Raw genomic sequence first — 20400 nt, forward strand, 5'->3', positions numbered from 1 at the left:
CAATTAGGATTTACCTAATTGTGTAAAAACTTCCAAGGATCTGATGCTTTCTCACTTAGTTTGTTGCATTGCACCAGGCCATATCACGCTGTATACTTGTTTATCAGCTGAGCCATTCTGATGATTGATGCAGACAAGCAGAACCAGCCTGTATCACATTTTGATATACTCACCACAGTAAATACTACAGCCGATGCAGTGAGAAACAGGTAGTCCGGTAACTAAAAAAGGTGTCGCTATCTCTCTGAATGATGTCGGCAAAGATATCAGGGCAACCTTGATGTCGAGGTGAGAAAATAACAAGTTTAACCAAGTTTGAGTCTCATGTCTTGTTCTCAGAGTGATAGTCTGCAGAAAATATTTTGAAAGAGACTACGAGTCTACAGCAGTGGTGGAACGTAACTAAGTACATTTACTCAAGTACTGTACTAAAGTACAGTTTTGAGGTACATGTAGTTTATTTGAGTATTTCCATTTTATACTGCTTTATACTTCTACTCCACTATAAATCAACTAATAAATTATGATAAATTATTATAAATTAAGCTACCCAGGTGTATTTAATTAAAATTACCTTTACCAGCTGCAAAATTGAAGTAATTTATATTTATTACATATTTGTATTATAAAAATATATATTTATTAATGCATCAATAATTATAATCCATAATATATGTAAAAAGTTATATTCAGGATTCAAAAATGGGCTATTCTGCATGCTATGTACTTTTACTTTGGATGTGTATATTTTTTGTATATTTTGATGATAATAGGCTACTTTTAAAATGCAGGACTTTTACTTTTACTAATAGTATTGCTACTTTTACTTAGTAAAAGATCTGAATAAATTTGGCATGCTAAACATGCTCAAAAAGCAGATGATGTCCACCATCTTAGCTTAGCATGCACTAGCATTTAGACTCTGGACCAGAGTGGTAGACTAACCGACATTGCCATTCTTAGAGCCACACTGCTAGCCTGGCTAAATATATAGCTGTAAAAAGTTTGAATTTCTTTCTGAAAAAATTAAATGTGAAAAGTTTTCATGATGGATAAAATGATTAAAACAACAAAATATTGGATATAAATGCAGAGTATGTTTTTGGCAATCTAATTTCAGTGTTTTCCTCTATTCTGTGTGCCTCCTATGTTAATAAATGTCTGTTACTTTACGGGCATGATGTATTTAAACACCCTAAGGCTCAGCTATGGAAACACCAACCTCTCTGAAACTGTGTGGCCATTTAAATAGAACAGTGAATCAGATTTTGCCACAGGGAATAGGAGTCCATTTTCTTAGCCTCTATCACAATATATAGAGCATTTGTACAATATATGGGCATGCCTGTGGGTTTCTCTAAATTTAGGGAATGGGCGTAATAGAACTCTTGGTACCTAATTGCTACCTCTGCACTGGGTTATAAATAGTGCCCCGTAGATCTGCTACTTTATATGACATTGCAGAATGAGCTGTTGCCAGTAGTATGAACTTTCCCTATTCTCTGCCTCTATTTAGCTCATGTGCAAGAGTTAACACTCACACAACCTAAAATATTCAGGAAGTACCACTTATGTGTTTGTCCAAGTTGTCTAAAAGGATTTGGCCATGCTTGAATTACTTTTACAATTCTCATATGCTGTTATTTCCTTGTAGATAGGGCCCCTACTTTGGGGTCGGTTGACTAAAGCTACATGCAGAGAGTTTTCTGGTAGGACAAAAAGTACACAGCCAGTGTTATTTGAAGGCAGACCTATGCTGCTGGTTCTTGACTGTGAACTTGCGAGTGCTTCAGAATACATAAATAGTCCTTCGCTGTGCATTGCCCCTCCGGCTGGTAAGTTTCATCATGGGAAAGAGTTCAATTAGGCCTAAAATGCTCTTTTAAAACTTTGATTCAGATATAGTTTCGTTGCAGATGTTCTGATAGAATGTTCTATAATAAAATTATCAAATGTATATTTTAATTGTCATGCAAATAGAATATGCCTATGGACATCATTTCAAATCAAAATTAGACAAGGCGTTACAACTCTTGTTTTACCCGTTAACACACATTCTGTAACAAAATGATTTTGCATGTTCATTCTTTACTGACTTGCTCTTTTTAACTTTAAAATATAGAATGTTCTCTTTAAATCTACTCACTGTGGTTCTGAATCATAGCCAGTCTTTTGAAAACAGCACAGTCAGCCATCTGGTCTTTGGTGTCCTCCATTGCTGCTATAACATGGCAGCGGTAATAGAAAATCATAAAAGGCCTGAATGTGATGACAGAGTAATAACAGTAGATTTAAACTGTGGCAGATCAGGCGGCCTTTTCCAGCCTAAATGACTAACACAAATGCATGTCTAGGAGCCAATAGATTGAGGTCAATAATCATTGTTTATTACCGTCATTATATGAAAACGGCAAATGTTAATAAAATTGATCATTTTGCTTTTGAGTGCAGTAGAGAGAATAGCCCCGATAGAATTGTAAAGTTCCCTGCTTTGGTTTAAGGATTCCATTCAACAAATTCAGATATTGATTGTATGCTGTGTGGAATTTCCTAGTGTGCTATATGAATAGGGAACATGGGAGAGAGGCAAAGAGAGAGAGAGGTGCAGGAGGTGAGGGAGAATGGATACACACAGAGGTAAATAAAATAACTGTGGGATTAATTTCAATAGAACTAATATCAGCAGAGTCGTACTGATAACACACACACACACACACACACACACACACACACACAAATTCAAAGCCATTTCCAGAGCTGAGCAGTTGCCTGCAATGTTGAGAAGTGGCTCGACTGGGATGGGTTCAGCCTACTACAAACAGCTGGAATGCTAATATGCTTACAAAAGGGTCAGGGGGAGATAAATGAGAGCTAACTAGGCCTGCTAATTATGAAGTAACCAAGCCTCCACCAATCGGGTTCAAAGGCCAGAAGGGCCGGTGAACTGACTGTTTGTAGACAGGTTGGCTGCTAATTAGCTTGTACTAGTACAGCAGTTTGATGCAAGTGGGTCAGTGTAGGAGGATAGCTGATGGATGGCATCTCAAACACTTTCAATGTTAAGGAAGGAGACACGAGTAGAATCTGATCTGCGCTCTATGTCTTTTGATCAACACCAGTTTTGCAAAACACATAAATCCCTTTTGTATGTTTGAGTGTATAAAATGACATGTCAATATTAATGATCTGTTTTCAGCTACTTTCAGTATAATTGAATTCAGCACCCATCTCTGTGTATTAGCAACATTTAACCTGGGTCTCCAACTGTTAGAACTGATAGGCTCCAGTATTGTGACTGAATGTATTCATCAAATTCATTGGGTAATTAAAGATGGCACATTAATAATCCCTGTGGGACCCCTTAGTAATTCTTAAAACTCCCCATTAATTATTTGGATGAACTGAAAAATAATGTGTCTGAAAAGCAACAAGACAGAAAATCTAACAATAAAAATGTGATCTTCGTAGGTAATTTAATCTCCTTCGATAGTCCAGAACAATAATCGCTTTTCTTTCAGGTTAATATGTACACATCTCCTTAAATAGTAGTTTTATTCATCGCAGGCCGTGTCTTGTGCTTATGCTGCCATCTTCTGGAAAGGATTGACCTATATTGTAAAAAGAATAGGCCTCACACAGGAATGTATTGCAGTTCATAACATTTGCACCACGGCTTAATCAAGCAGATAATGAGCAATGAGATTTGAGGGAGTCTCTGTGAGTGTGTCAAAACTCGTGAGAGACGGGGATTTCAGTATAAATATTTATGCCCGGCAAACAGATCAATGGCCATTAAAAAGGTCAAGGGCAGATGATGATGGATGCTGGCTGTATTTATTGATATATTTTGACTGCAATGATGAATTACAAATGCACCACACACTTTTGCACACACACACACACACACACACACACACAGATAGACGGCAGACCAAATGATAGGGATTAATTCATTGATCATGCTTAATCTGTCATAATTAATTCCATAGGAACAACTGTGATGAGAGCAAGCCTCCATTAAACAGATAAATTATTCAACATGAGGAGGAGGTGCACCCAAGATAAATGAGCGTAGCAGACTGGTGCCAGAAGTCACAGGCTGAGGCTAATTACAGTCTTTTCTTGGAAACTAGCACAGGTTAATTTACAGTTATGGTTATATGGAAATGCCATATAACTGTAATTGGAGGCTCAGGTTAACATAACAGTTTATGGAAGCACTTGGGGTTCATTACAGTTGACTTTGAATAAAGTTATGTAAGATAAAGTGAAAGCATATCACATATAACATATATAAATGTCACATTTCTTGACCTATATACCTTTATATAGCCACGTCATTTTTAGCAGAGAGGGAGAGCTGGTCCCAGTTGGAATCAAATCTCTAACCCAGTCCCAAAAGGTTTATCCTTTAAACTGTGTATTTCTTGTTTCTTTATGATCATTACATCTTTAAGACTTAAACTTAAACCCTGGAAACTGCAACATCCTAGATAATGATCACTAACATCATTAACTTATAAAAGAGGCTAGCTTTGGCAAAGGGATTTAATGGATCATGAACATAACAATACACCTGGGGCCAGATATATAAAACATTGTGGATTCAAGAGTAAAAGTCTGTGTATGCACAATGTAAAAATATGCATGAGCAGTCTTTGTGCCAGATTTATATATCCCTCCCTGCATATGCATTGTTCTCGATTATAAAACCCTGAAAATGTACGCATTGTACTTCGTTCTGTTCTCGGTCTACTGTCTGTAACATCCTGTAAGGTTGCCAGATCAGCCTTTAGCGCTGTTATACAAATCTATTACAAAACTAGTATGTATGTAATGAGTCATAAGAGACTATTGATGGTAATGAACACATCTATACAGCTTTGACATTACTCGCTGTAGTCCATCACAATCAGTTCAGAACTGACTGTAACATCCTGTAAGGTTGCCAGATCAGCCTTTAGCGCCGTTATAAAAATCTATTACAAAACTAGTATGTATGTAATGAGTCATAAGAGACTATTGATGGTAATGAACACATCTATACAGCTTTGACATTACTCGCTGTAGTCCATCACAATCAGTTCAGAACTCAAATATGTGTATGCGGTGTAAACCATGCATGGAGGTTCAAGTACACATTCCAATGACTTCACTTTCAGTATATGTGTGTTATGTGGCTTACACTTCTTCTGTGTGCATGTTTTGTTTGACCCTCTAAGTGCTGAATCAAAGACAAATTTCATCCGTTAATAATATCCAGTTGTATTTTATTTATTTTCCAGCTGTATGCAGGCACAGGGGAAAACATTAATATTGGAGAGCATTGGAATTTTAAAATTAAAAACCTCCCCTAAAGAAGTTCCCTTTCCTGCTTTTCATCTCACCTCACAATGTCATAATGGTATAAGGCATGTCACTAATCAGACATAATCTCTTTACAATCCTAAATATTAGGAAATATTTGTGAAACCTGTCCTGGGAATTGCAATATTTAGATCACCTTTTTTTAAGATTGTAAAATAACTTTTTTATATTTTGATAGGTGCTTATATTCAACTAAAGCACCTGGGCAGCTTTGGTTTACCAACTTGATTCAGCCTCTTCTATACACCTGTACGTTTCAACTGATAAAAAAAATTAAGTCCACAAAAAAGTCTCATTAACAGAAAAACAGCAGGGAGCTACTGATGCTGCACAGTAAAATACTGGTATAAACAAACTGTTGACAACTTAATAACCTGCTCTGCTGAATATGGACATAAAGGTCACTGAAATATAATTATCAGTCGATTTTACTGTACTTTAGTTCAGACTTCTACTAGGCACATACAACAAGATTTTCTGAACCAAATAGTGTCAGACATTTCAGTCAGAGAAAGCCTTGGAGAAAGAATTTCAACCCATACTGTGATCTAATAAATTAGACCATAATAACCTACTTTATGAAATCACAACAGATATGTCAACCTTTAAGCCGTGGTCAACAGACTGTGTTAGAAGAAGGTTTCTCTGCACAGTGGACAGGTGGACTTGTTGCTGGATGTGAACCATTTGTACTGTAGAAAGAAAAGAAATAGATTAGTGTAAAACAACAAGAAAACTGTCAGGAAAAAAAGAAGAAAAAAAAAAGATAAACTGTATGTTGTCTTGCAATTGTATATGGTATTTGTGAGATGTAAGATGGAAGGTGTATGACATAATCAGTAGTAGGCTGTGGAATTATGCCTTAAGGACCAGTAAAAGGAAAAATCCTCATTGCTTATACAGACAAACTACAGTTTTTTGCCACTGCTATTGTTCTCCTCCTATTATGTGTTGTTATACACTGCATATGTTATATGTGCTCAAAGTTTATTAATATGCATAGTTCTTTTAAACATCTGCAGAGAAGTAGGGCTGGGTATCGTTTGGGTTTTTGCCGATACCGGTGCTAAAACGATACTTTTAAAACGGTGCCGGTGCCTAAATGGTGCCTGAACCAATACGTTTAAAAAGATTTAAAAAAAAATATGTATCTATTTAAAAAAGAAAAAAAGGAGCACAAAATGACAGTCGGCGACATTTAAGAACGGCTTGTTTATTGCTCAAAATTCATTCATTCACTCAAATTATTTATTAAAAATTTAATAACAATAACTTATAACAATAACTTATTTCACCAGTAAATTGCTGGTAAATGACAAAAACAACCACTAGATGGAAAAAGGGTATTTTACAATAACTTTCAATGCACTGCGAGGCTGGTGAGGAGAGTTTCAAGTGAACGCACCATCTGGGTTGTTTTTCCGACAACGGCAGCTGCAGACTGTTATGTCTCGGTGTTGGAATCCTCTACAGTGAAATACAGTCACAACGTTTAACGTTAGCGGTCAGCATTTTAACCGTGTCTAATCCAGATGCTAGATAACGGTAGGCTAACGTTACCTGCTGCCAAGTGTATTATGTTAACTAGCGTCACATGCAGCGATGCTTCCGTTGCCTCTAACGTCTGTTTCGGAGCATCAGAGGGCAGCGCTGGCATTTCAGTAGCACCGAAATGAGGCGTTACTATTCGATCTGGTAGATACCAGTTGTTAAGGCACTGGTGCCATATAAGCACCAGGTTTCGGTACCCAACCCTACAGAGAAGGCACTCACGATCCTAACAGCCCACCACTGGATGTAATATGATATTGACGCAAATTTCTTACCAAACACGCTGAGTGGAATTTCTTTTTGCAGGTGCGGCAACCCTTCTTAGGCAGGGAGTAGTTGGAACCATGGATAACAGAGAAGCAGATCATACAATCCTCTATTCCCTCGAAACGCTTATCCACGTTGTTCTTCCATAGAGCCAGGCCCTCCATTATGCTGCCATTCTGAACAAACAAACACGCATTTACATTTTTCTGAATTATCTGATCCTCTTTTATTTTTTTTGCTAAGCCTGACAGAGAAAGTATCTTCACAGCCCCCTTGGCCTGTATTGCTCAAGAAAACTTTACTGGTAGAGATATAATCTGGCTTCAGGTTGAAGATCAGACATTAGTAAGTAAGTAAAATGTATTTATAGAGCTTACTGCATTTATATCCATTGTTGTTTGTGTTTCTACCTGATGTGTAAGGTAGGTGCTCAGTTGCAGCATCCAGTTCCTCCACTGCTGTACGGCAACTCCCACTCGCCTCCCACTCTCTACAGTGATAGAGCCTAGAGGGTAGTTCTGTGGTAGCTGAATCACCAACTCAATGAAGATGTCATCCACAGAATAGGTAGCAATCACCTCCCGTGCTGCTGAGCGGGCCTTCACCTGGGGCAATGAGATAAATATATACACTGTTTGCCTTTGCCATTGGGGGTCTTTTAGTCTTAGTAAGTAACATAAAACTAGTAAAAGTTGTAATTGTAGATACACAGAGAGCAATGTAACTTACAGTCATGCTGTCAAAGATTTGAGTGCTTGAGTGGACAGATGAGATCTCCTGGGCTGAGAGAACGGGGCTGACATATTTAATAGTGAACTTCTCCACAGCTGCGCTCACTCTCTTCTCCTGGCCGTTCCACCATAGCCGCACCATGGCAGGCAGGTCCTGCACTGTGCTGTAGTATACACTGCAAGCCAGATGAGGGAGCTCCCACTCAACATTCTCGCTGTCTGTTGGCAACAAACACAGGAGGGGAAATCTAAGCTTGTTTACATTGCCGTGTACAGAAGTTGTGTGTATGTGTGTGCTACTTACTGTCAACAACCAGAGACTGGCTCTCTGTAAAGAAGGTTTTGGCCTCTTTTGTCTCTGGCCCCTGGCCGGGATAGATGGGGTTCTCAGGCATCAGTTTGAAAAGGTCAAGGAGGAGCTTGTTAAGGGAGAAGCTTCTCTTAAGATACTGGGCATAATGGGCTCGCAGCTAGAAAAAAATCAGATGAGCATGCAATACTGTGTCAGTTCTACAAAGCACTTTCTCCGTGGATTATAAATCTGTTTGCGTGTATACACTTTCATACACTAAAAAGTCAAAACCAGTTAAAATATAAATAAATAAATAAATATAATCCAACATATTGGAATGCATATCTGATAATATGAGGATTTATCATGACTCACATGGGAGGGTGAGGATTTGAAAAAGGTGAGGAGAAGCTTCCAGGCCAGCAAGTACCCCAGGATGCAGGAGTACTCCACACTGAGAGGCTGGACCACTGCAAACTCTCCTACTTGAACCCCTGCCAGAATACTATCACACAGTTCCTCACAGGTCGACAGGATGACCATCAGAGATGCGGGAGGAGAACTGAACACAGAAATTAAGCAGAACTGTAAGAATAATTGTTTTGTCCAGTACTGAAGGAACTCAAATGACAATACCTAGGATCAAGTTACTATCACTTATGTGTGAAACCCACAGTAATATGATTTTCTCCATTTACTTACAGACATGGCTCATCTCTATCATCATCAGACTTGTTGGTGTCTCCTTCCCCATCGCACTCGGGCAGCTGAGGCATGACCCTTGTATTGACAATAAGCAACTGTGTTAATTTTTCTTTTATATATCGTGGTAAGCATGAGGTGATCATTCCCAACCTGCTGTGGGGCCCTAAATATCACAGGATAGGTGTAACACTTTGTTCATAACTGATACACACTCTCAAACAAAACCCTTACTTTTCTAACAAGTGATAGACAGTGATCTGCAGAGGCCTGGCCTTAAACAGCAGCAGAGGACAGAAAGTGTTGAGGAGCGTCTGGAGGGGCTCTGGCAGGTTCGTCTTCTGGTCTGCTATGAACCGTGGTGGCAGGGAGTTCTGTTTTAGCAGCTGCACAGGCATATATGTCAGAGCTACGCCAACTGACTGCAGTACCGCCAATGGGAAAACAGGGTCATCCGGTTCAGTGAAGGTATCTGCATTTAGACAACAGACAGAAATGTGCCTGCTTGTATTATTGCAATGACATGCATATATGTCCTTTATTTAAGAACTACCATATTACCTAGGATTATGCTAAATGAAAAGCAACTACAAGAAACCTACATTTTCAAACTAGGCTCATTTCCCAAAGACAAAAGTCATCTCCTCAAATATAAACCACACACACACACACCTGTGATATTGATAGGCAGAGGAAACAGCAGGTTGTAGATTCCTTCTACAAAGAAGTCTTTCCATTCATCGATCAGTTCGGACGGCAGCTTCTCTAGGACATCGGGCGAAGATGACGTGAAGAACTGGTTCAGCTTCACTATCAATGCAGCGTTCTCACACATGAACAGCTGCACCCATGGGTTCCACAGACTGCTCACATTCTCACTGGCAGTCTGAAATTGGAAGCAAGCAAATGAAGTCAAAGATAGTGAGGGGCCACATACTAAATCCATGAATAACGAACAAAACATATTCATTTTTAGTTAAAAACAACCGAGTAGCATAGTGAGTATTCTAACAAATTCAATACCTGAGGTCAAGAGTTCACCCCATGACAGGAAGCATCCAGCCTGCAGCACTACTCTGTAGCTGACAATGGTCTCTGGCCTTAAAGTCAAAAAACAATACAATATGTAGGATCTATGGCTCACCTCCAACCAGGCTAACATAGAGCAGAGCAAGAAGTCCCACTGGCTGCTCCCGAGAACTGTCGGAAAATGAGTCACTAGCCAGGACAAGAAACGCATCATCTCCACAGCAATGTTCAACTGTTCTGCAGTTGCTTTAGACAGGTCACTGAAATACCAAGATGTGACAAATGTAGATATATCAGTAGAAAACATCTAAACTTGGACAGTGTTTCAAGAGATATTATAAACAAAAACTGTGTGTAAATGTTTGTGTGGTGTATGTGTCTATGTTACCTGCTAAAGAGAAACCAGTCCTCCTTGCTGTTCCTCCACTCCATCACTGTGGCCACGATAGCCTGCACAACCTCCTCCTTTACTTGTGTGTTGGCTTTTAGACAGCACAGCAGCACCGCCAGACACCCATACACATCTGTGACACACAGCCCACAATTATTATTTGCTTGGTTCAAGTCCAAAATGTCCACGTATGCATATGTGTGTGTTTATGTGTGTATTCTCACCGTCATTCTCTTGCCAGTTGATTATTCCAGCAGTTGCCAGAGCAACGAGAGTCTGTCTGTCTTTTTGGGTCATGGTGGGGCAGAGCACCTGGAGCGTGCTCAGTTTGCTTTGAGACACTGGGAACAAACTGACCAAACACAGATCATTTTCAACATACAACAGTGGTGGTGAGAGTGGTCATATAACAGATTTGAGTGTGAAATTAAAAGCATTTAAAAGAAATTATTAACCTGTCTGAACTGCCGTAAAGCTCCCTCAGGGTTGCACTGTGAGTGTCTGCCAAGTTGTTGGTGTGGATATAGTTCTCTAGAGTCAGAGACCATAGACCTCCATCTTCCACGGACCTACATTGTAACAATACAACACACATATATTCAGTGGATATAGTTTCAAATAATTGCCTGGGAAAATAAACATATGCATATAAATCAGTGATTCTTCCGAAGCTGATAAATGTATTATATATATAGGGTTTTTTTTTGTAATCAGCTATTTTTATTGATTGCATGAACATGTGTGAGGCTCCATAAAAGCTCTGTTTATGTAGAAAATCATGTGTTGATCTTGTGTGTAGCTCACCTTGAGTAGAGTGTCCCCAGCAGATCTTTCATTTGAACCTGGCTCTGGAGTCCTTCTAACAGCCCCGAGTCAGTCAGCAGACTGAGATAGGCAGGGATGTACTCTACCTCCCTACACCACTGCACTGCATACAACAGTTCTGAAACTGCCAAAGAAAAGCATACATATACAAACATATTAAACAGCATCATAGATTGACATGGACATAAAAAACACATATTACAGAAACTTTGTGTGCGTGTTCGTTCGTTTTGAATCTAAAATTAAAACACTGTGCTAGAAGGAAAGTGTGTGTACCTGTGTGGTTAAGGTTTGGCAAGAGTGAAGAACATTCTGCGTCCTGTTTGTCATGAGGTATGAATGCAGCAGTCCGGGCCACCCTCCCCAACAGGGCACAGGCACATAGGTGGGCTGGGGGCCTAGTTGACACCCTAAACTTCCAGGTGTCCATGGAGGGTTTTTCGCAAACTCCTCGGTGACGGCTAGACAGTAAGGGGGTTTTGATCCACTGCGGAGGACAGAAAAAAAGGGAACAACAATGCATGAATGTCAAGTGTTTTATGTGGAGAATCTAATTAAAGCAGGATCCTTCCAAAGCAAAATGTTTGTAACCATTGTATGGTAGTGCCTGAATAAGTTGTTTTCCTTAAGTAAGGATGATGGATTGGCTGGCTCACCTGAGGAGGTAAAGCTTGTCTGATTCTTGTCCATTCTGTCTGGCTGGGTGTCAGGTGTGTAAAGAACTGGATGAGGAGGGGGGAATCTTGATCGCAGACAGAGATGATTGTCTCCACTAGATTCTGTACAGCCAAAATAAGAAGCTGCAAACTAGAACACAACACCAAGAAGAGTTAGCAAGAACCAAAAAAAAGCCCTGGGATAGAATCTTTTTATTTTATTTTTTTTAACAGAAGGAGTTAAGTTACCTTTTAATATCCAGAGAGACGGTGAGTAGTTGGTTTGTCACCCAAAGGGCTGCACTGTGCAGGAAACCATCTTCATTGACCTCATATTCAGAGTGTTGGACCAATGACTGGACCCCAGCCACACACACTTTCCTCAGCTTATCTAAAAGTGAGTCTTTGAAAGCAATATCAACAACAATTAGTCATTTAGCTTACCTGAAAAGTATATATGTGTGCACTATGCAAGTGCCTACCAGACAGGTGAGTGTGTGTTTGATCTTGGGCAGTGAGCTGGAAGACCGTGAGCAAGAGTTCCTCAGCAGAGAGAAGTAGAAGACAGTCTTGTATAGAAGAGAAGAATGTGGAGGCCACATCACAGATGAAGCAGATGAGTGGCTCCATGTTGCCTGCATCTGACAGACTCTTGGTCTCAGACAGAGTGGCATGGAGCTTCTCTAAGATCTTCTCCATGTACACCTCCCCTATCAGAGACTCTGGGCAAGTAAAAACAGATCAAAAAGATGATTATATACAGGGTTCATACACATTTCAACCAATACTTTTGGCAAATTTCTATGACTATGTATTCCTGAAAATGTCAGTCGATATTATACAATAAGAAGAGGTTTAACAATGAAATTAATGACAATTTATGTGGTTCATAGTGGGAGTCGTAATATCGCGCCCCGAATAGAACGGTGAGGTTACGACGACGTGAAATACATTTATTAATCACGTTATTATACTGTGTTAAAAAAAAATTCCATGACTTTTCCAAAACTTTCTGGGTCTTTTTATGTTTCCAAAACCTTTCCAGGCCTGGAATTTGCATTTTTCAAATTCCATAACTTTTCCAGGTTTTTTCAAAACGTATGAACTCTTTATATAGTTTGGTGACTGATGGGAAAATCCACTCTAAAAAAAAAACACTTGCTGATTTGCTGCTGTGTGTCCATGTTTACCGTTGTTGTGGTGCTGAGAGAGGACCAGGCTGATAAGTGTCCAACTGTGGTTGCTGGTAGAAGAGGTAGAGCTGGGTGAGCTGCATCCCACTTTGCACAGCTCTTCAGTCAATCCCAGGAGTTGCTCGCCCAGAACTGAACCTTTCAGCCAGTCACGACAGCTCTTAAGAGTCTCAGGATCTGTACATACCTGACAGATAGATAGACAGACAGTAGCACAGATGTTTATAACAATGTACATTTTATGTATAGGTAGATAACACACTTTGATCTATGTAAAAACAAGACACATACCCTCTGTATAATTTGCAGGATAATTCCCCACTGTAAATCCATCTAGAAACCAGAGGGAAGAGCATAAATGTCAGCAAAGAAACTACAGCACCATAATGGCGCTTTTCCATTACATGGTACCTGCTCGACTCGCCTCCTCGCCTTTTTTGGTTTTCCATTACGAAAAAAAGTCCCTGGTACCTGCTAACAGGTACCTTTTTTAGTACCACCTCAGTCGAGGTTCCAAGCGAGCTGAGCCGATACCAAAAGGTGACGTGAAAGCGACAGAGGGGGGTGTCCTGAACAAACCCGCCATTTTTAAATAGTTTAGCCAGCTGTGTTTATTTTTGCTGCCTCCAGCATCATTTGAAACAAAATGTGTCTTCTGGCTGTGGCAACAACAACACATCTTCTACGTTCTGTGTGTGTGTGTCGCGTTAGGTCACGGCAGTTTACTGCGGCGCCGCTATGACGACCAGCCACACTGAGGCAGTACTAAAATCTGCAATGGAAAACGGACGCACAGTGAGGCGAATAGAGTCGAGGCGAGTAGAGCAGGTACCATGTAATGGAAAAACGCCATTAGAGTGTAATCTACGACACAAGAGGGATCATCACGCTGCACATATGTCATGACATGTGCATCCTGTTACCGTGGTGATGTGGTTGAGGATGCGGGTGGTCTCTTGCTGGCTGCAGCAGTAGAGTGAGCTGAAGACCATCTCCACCAGGTGTTCAGTGTCTCTGCGCCCTTTCTCAGCCAGCCACACCACCACCCGCTCCAGCAGGAACTGCATTGCTGGATTCTTCATAGTCACCTCGTCCCTCTGCTCACTGTCCATTTTTTTGTCATCCAATTCGACCAATGTCTAAGACGAGCACAGTTTGGGGAAAAAAGTCAATTGCATCATGGAATTGTTAGAAAAATACTTTCCATATTTAATCCTATGGGCCATACTAGTGTTTATGCATGTTCAAGCCCATAAATTAAAAAACAGAAAAAAAATTAACATTACTGCCGAAAAATTTTCATGAGTGTGCCACAATTTTTTTTATACTGAATTAATCCATTTCAATTGTAGATATTTTTCACAGACTTGGCCATTTCAAACGACTGACATTGAAATACACTCTTATCTTTAATCGTCAAATATGACTTACACTGAAGACCCTGGGTGTGTGGAAAGACTGCAGGAGAAGAGAGAGGAAAACAAGATGTCTCTCCGAGTTTTTCTCTGTCACATGCACCAGGCACAGTTGTGCCAGCTGACACACTACATTCTCAAAATGCTGGGTGCGTAGGGAACCAAATGCCTTCTCGTTCACCAGCTCCGACACTGTCTGAACAGGCTTTTCAAGTCCAGTTTTGTCATTGTCCTCTGGCTCAGAGAAACAGATCTTGACGGATTTCTTCTTCTGGATGAGCTTTCCTTTTACTCTCTCAGGGTAGCGCATTACCTGAAGACATACGAGTAAGTGAGAATAGATTTATTTACTGTGGCATTGTGTTTTCTGTTACACTTTGGCTACTTCTAAAGACATGAATGGCTCTGACAGCCATATTGATCTGCTGTATCCTTGTATGTCTAAACCAGAGATTCCCCAAAACCAAACTCACCTGCAGCAAGGTGGCTACCCCTTCCAAAGCTTGTGGATCTGCATCCTCATTGTCGGCATAACGCACAAATAAAAGACCAAGCCCCTCCCAGAAGTCTGCCAGAAGTTCTTGAAAGACATGGCTGCTGCCATTAGCTTCATCTTCACTATGTAGGCCTGCCCTTCTTTCCCAGGATACAAGCATTTCAGTGACCAGAAGGAAAAGAGGACCATTTTGAAGAGAGGGATTGCCAAGAGCTTTTTCTAGTAGTGGCAGGAGCTACAAAAGCAAACAAACAATATAAGACAGATAGAGACTTAAGTAGATCTGGCATGATGGGAAAAGTATGTGCAACTGTGTGATCCCACCTGCTGTGAAATAAGCATGGTTCGTATTTTTTTCTGTTCCTCCTCTACTTCTGTACTGTGCAGTATACAGTACCTCAAGCACTCAACAACAGAAGTCACTATAACTGCACTTTCCGATGGGCTTGTTGCTGCACGCTCACTAGACAGGCTAAGACAAACACACAGACACAAAAGGTTATAGAGTGTGATACAGGAATTATGGTTTATAACTTATATGAAGCGCAAGTGTATTGTTATCAATATATCTCAAGATATAAAAAGTCTACAAAAGTGTTAAGTAAAAATTCTAATTATTCATTTTCTTAGATCATAATTACAATTTGCATAGAAATACTGATTTGACAGACAGAGTTCTCTAAAATGACAACACAATATGAGCATATTGTCACAATAAGGTTAACATTAATATTCGGTAAATAATAACAATATTCAATTATCACCCAGGCCAAGCGTACAACAAATTACCCTTGTATGAATGAAGAGAAGAAGGTGGTGTAGAAGTCCAAGGTTGGCTCAGTGACCTGTTGGGGCAGTTTGCTGATGAGCGGCATTAGATTAGGATGGAGTGCTTTAGCCATGCCTTTGCCACCCTCTTTTAGTAGAACCCAAAGTTTAGGTAAGAAGCCCTTCTTGGCATTCACATGTGTCCAGCAATCCTGAAATAGGAGCAGGAAAATCTAAGATTAGATGCCACTCAAATATAAATCTCCTTCGGTATCACACATATGGTAATACAACTCCTCCTTACACTACCTATCAAGTCTACTGTAATAATAACATAGAGGGTAAACAACATTACAGAAGACCTGACAATATAATGGCAGTAGCATTACAGTACATGTGAGGTCACCCTTCAAACTCAAGCTTACATGGATTGTAGACACGACGTGAAGAACAGCCTCCCACACGGGAGGCAGCACTACAGGATCTGCGTCGTCAATGCTGAGGAGAACAGTGGCGCAGAGTCGTGCTGCTTCAGCCTGGACCAGTCCTGGTGTGAACTCGCACAGGGCACACACCATCTCGAAAAATGCCCCTCGCACCTGTGGAGCAACACAAAGTAGTAATCATTCTTCACAACCAACTTATTATTGCACGTATATTAGGTGGCATTTGGCAGCACAAACAGATAGAATTTAACTTCTCACACAGTCGTTTTATGGTTAACAAAATATAAACTACAAAGAATGAGTTAACTTTGCAGGATAAAACATTTTTACATAATCTGTGTGTGCAAACTAGCAGGACATTTTCTCCTTAACATGTTGCCTTTACATGTAAATGTAGCCACAGTAACAAGAGCACCTAAGATAAATTCCATGAAACCAAAGATAAATTGGATAGTCAAAAAGTCACTCAGGGCATTTGGAAGTATAGGGAACCTGATGGCTTATGCGATATGCATAGATATTGGGGTATCACATATTATCCCTTACAACCTTTGCAAAAAACAACCTTTAATTCAAAGTGGAAGAGACCTTATTTTAGTTTAATGAAACTACATTATGCATATACCAGGTGAACTAGTTTATTAGTCCTATTCAATGCCAGTACCTGTGGTGTCTTGTGTTTGCTGTACTTCCAGAACTTCCCAGAGTTAAGAAGGTGTGCTAGTCTTTCCTCCATGGCCGTCCTGTCACTTTGGAGCAGCAGGGAGAGCAGTCTCTTCACCCCCAACAGAGAACTGGTCAGCATGCGTACATATTTGCCTTCTCTCTCGTCCTCGGTTACACTTCTAGAGAACAGGGGAAACCAGAGCATCAGCAAAGACTATGACGGACTGTACTATTGTTGTGCCGACACAGTGAGAGGAATGGACACAGAGACTATAATGAGCTAAACTTACTGTGGATCGCTCAGTGTGTCTGCCGTTTCCTTTAACAAAATATCTTGAAGTACCTGCAATATATGAATAACAACAATGTAATGTTAAATTTAGTTCAGTAGATTACAAACCCCCTTGTCTGCAAAAAGCCGCCACTACTACTCACGTTAAGGATCTCATCCTTGCAGAAGCTGAGCGCCTCAGGCTGTTTGGTGGGTGAGAAAGCAGCCTGGAAGGCCTGGCACGCAGCAGAGGCTGCAGGTGTGTAAGTATCACACTGGGACAGAATCCAGTGGCCCATCAAGCTCTTCAGAAAGGGGGCCAAGCTGCGACGTACTTTCAGCACCAGCTGCTCAAGGGCCTGCTGGGTGGCCTCCCTGATCCGGCGATCATGGTCCTGATAGACATAATGATGAAGACAAAAATATCCTAATATAGACACACCTCAAACACTTGCACAAATTAAAGTCCCATTGAAATGTCATCCTTAATTTTTAGCGTTTCCAGGCAACCTGTTATTCAGAGATATTCCCCATTATTTGAAATGGGATATTATACTTCATTTGCTAGGCAGGATGAGACCATATGGATGGGACTGATCAAAATGTATGATGGTAGTTGGAGTGTTTATTTACATGTTTAAGATGCACTGTGACATTGATACAAAAAGGCATTTCATGAATGTGTTGTGAATGACCAGCTCACCACTGATATCTTGCAGTAAATTCTTGGCCAGTATGGCAGGACTCCTTTAACCTCTTCAGAATCCCGTTCCTGACACATGGACCCAAAGTCCTGAACAGCCTGAGAAGAGTACACATCTTCAAGACACTTGGACCAAAAAACAGCCTGGGGTGACTTCAACATACCCAGAAAAAGATTGCTTTTCACGTACACTGTATTTTCAATGGCAGCTTGCAGCATATGTAGCTACATGGTAGTTGTATGTTACATGTGGTTGACTCCACATAGAAGACCATCAAGTAAGTTTAAGTTTAAACTCACTTTCAGTCTGGTAACAGCATCCCTCTTCGAGAGTTTCCTGAGCACCAGTCGGAAGTCAGCATCTACCAGGTTGTCTATCTCCTCCGCGCCGTGGACTGCGGGGACATAACTCAGCTCCGAAGTGACCGTTGTGTCGAAGCCTACAAACCCCGGGATGATACCACCCTCCCGGGTCAGTACTTCAGCAGCTCGGCCGCTACTGGACGGCTAGAATCGAGAGAGAAACGTGTGGTTATTAACATCCCATAAAGGTAGAAACGTTAAGGTTATGAAAAAGTTGGGACAACACAGCCACACGTAGCCTTAACTAACGTTAGCTGTTAACGTGAAGTTTACATTAGCTTGTGCTCGTGTTTGTTGCTAGCAATCTTAACGTTACTTCAACACAGTAACGTTAGCTACCTTAACTTACAAACATTGGTACTTACCCGAACATTTCCTTTAGTTCGCTGTTTATTCTTACCCCCCATGGATAACGTTACGCATTAATCTTAACCTTAAAGTATCAGTTACTTGTGTTCGGTGATACAGAGCAAAAGCCACTGATCGTGGTTATATGATGGAATTGAAGACTTCCTGTCTATATCTTTCAAAATAAAGCGTCATCCTCACGACCATGTCTACTATGGTCTATCCATAGACCATGGTCTGTACCATCATGCATATAAAACGGTCAGTACTAAGAAAAGAAAAAAGCTTCTTTCCCTCAAAGTCAACCATAGCCTACTGTACAATGATGGCATTTATTGACAATCTGTTACAAGTTTTCACAATTTTTTCTTTGGATAAAAAACTGTTTCCAATGAAAACGTATTCATTAAATGATCAAGTGTGAACAGGATCAGTTGAAAGGACGAGTATTCAACAAAAATAATGGAAACACAATAAATCAGGGTAACAGACTGATTTGTCTGAATCTATTAAAGGCGAGAAGAAACTGAATCCAGTTCTCAAGAGTAGGCTATTGGACTTTGGAAGATTTTGTAGTGCCATGTGAATTAAAATACCTGTAGGTCAAATGGCTTGGTGTTAACAACTTTCTTAAAGTGAGTCCAATTTCTCCAAAATAGTTGAGGAGGAGGCAACTCCATAAATGAATCAAGTATTTGCCTTTTTTTACAGACTTTAGTCAAAAAAATATATGTACAATAATGTCATATTTGTTATCTGTTCTAAACTAGTATCAGTATTTATGCATACAATAGCTTCCCTTGGTATTCTGATTATTCCGTTATTTCTTTTCTTTTTTTCTACGCTTTTACTTTGAATGGGAAGCCACAAAACAGAAGTGCTTACATCTGTTTAATGGATTTTACCAAAGAATTTCTAATATGGGAAGAAGTTCCACTCCCTCGTTACTTCCGGCTTCTGAACTGGTTGCAGTTCCACAAGAGTTCCATATAGGGGGCGCTCACAGGCCAGTGCAGAATGAATGGGACTCTATGGAGCTATACCCCTCAAAATCCACTTTTCTCAGGATATAATTTTTTGTCTAGTAATTTCAATGTTGCATTCGAAAGGGGAGGCTAAGAAAATACACACTGCTGGGTGTTAGATTTTTTTAAAGTGGCTTTTTTGTTCTAAAAAGCCTTTTAAAATGTCAATGACGTCATACACATACGGCCAGAGATATTGCTTTACAGCAAGCTCTTTTTTCTCTCGAGGCATCGACAACACAGCTGACTGTCAGTACTGACAGGTTAGGCTCTCCCTGTTAATACACGTGCTAGAAAGAGGTTTGCTAATGTTTTAAAGACCACGCTGAAATATTCACTCTGACATTCTGGTTCTGCTTTGGATGCCGTCAAGCGGGATCTCCGATCGTCATCAGTCCTTCACTGACCAATCAGCATTCATTAGCAGAATGCTAGCGTGTTATGGGCAACAACGACTCAACCTGTAACAAATCGAAAGGGCATAAGTACTCGTTCATTCAACTTTTGACCTATAATCCATGTTGAACTTGCAAAAACTACAATCAAATCTGAGATTTCTCAACGACAATCAGGCCAAAAAATTTAGCCGTCTAGCTCCATAGGGTCCCATTCATTTAGCACTGGACCGCGCTCACCCCCAGTGGAACTCTGGTGGAACTGCAACCAAAGTAGGTACAATGGGGCTGAATAGGGAGTGGAACGGCTTTCCGTAGACGGGCTTTGGTTTTTACCATAGACAGTATATAAGAATGGACCAAAAGATCCCGTTGCTCCGGACGGAAGCACTTTCCCGGTGAGCGCTGAGCGTTACTGCGCAGCCTCCAACTGAGAGAGACGACGTAAATGTGACGTGAGCAACCTGTCTGGAAGTTGTAAGTCTTCTGGTACCTGTGCC

General features: G+C 40.4%; 1 protein-coding gene and 1 long non-coding RNA gene across 2 annotated transcripts; both read right to left on the bottom strand.

The window, feature by feature from the left end:
- Positions 1-173: 173 nt before the first annotated feature.
- On the bottom strand, positions 174-2245 carry LOC144527320 (uncharacterized). The gene is made up of 2 exons (XR_013502812.1): positions 2147-2245; positions 174-276 (listed from the first exon to the last, which is right to left on the bottom strand). It is a non-coding gene; the product is annotated as an uncharacterized LOC144527320 (long non-coding RNA).
- Positions 2246-5253: 3008 nt separating this feature from the next.
- Positions 5254-18634, bottom strand: ltn1 (listerin E3 ubiquitin protein ligase 1). Its single transcript, XM_078265630.1, has 32 exons — positions 18498-18634; positions 18070-18276; positions 17770-17868; positions 17231-17461; positions 17086-17138; positions 16794-16974; positions 16109-16282; positions 15705-15895; positions 15240-15387; positions 14893-15150; positions 14436-14732; positions 13928-14143; positions 13296-13337; positions 13002-13191; positions 12294-12533; positions 12061-12214; positions 11812-11962; positions 11432-11642; positions 11135-11279; positions 10786-10899; positions 10555-10682; positions 10328-10463; positions 10055-10199; positions 9583-9796; positions 9145-9382; positions 8911-8988; positions 8584-8770; positions 8221-8386; positions 7915-8135; positions 7596-7790; positions 7194-7361; positions 5254-6059 (listed from the first exon to the last, which is right to left on the bottom strand). Exons 1-32 carry the CDS (start codon positions 18537-18539, stop codon positions 5997-5999), a joined length of 5283 nt encoding a protein of 1760 aa, XP_078121756.1. The 5' UTR covers positions 18540-18634; the 3' UTR covers positions 5254-5996.
- Positions 18635-20400: the final 1766 nt, after the last annotated feature.

This window comes from Sander vitreus, chromosome 13 (assembly GCF_031162955.1).
Source record: "Sander vitreus isolate 19-12246 chromosome 13, sanVit1, whole genome shotgun sequence".
Lineage (NCBI taxonomy): Eukaryota > Metazoa > Chordata > Actinopteri > Perciformes > Percidae > Sander > Sander vitreus.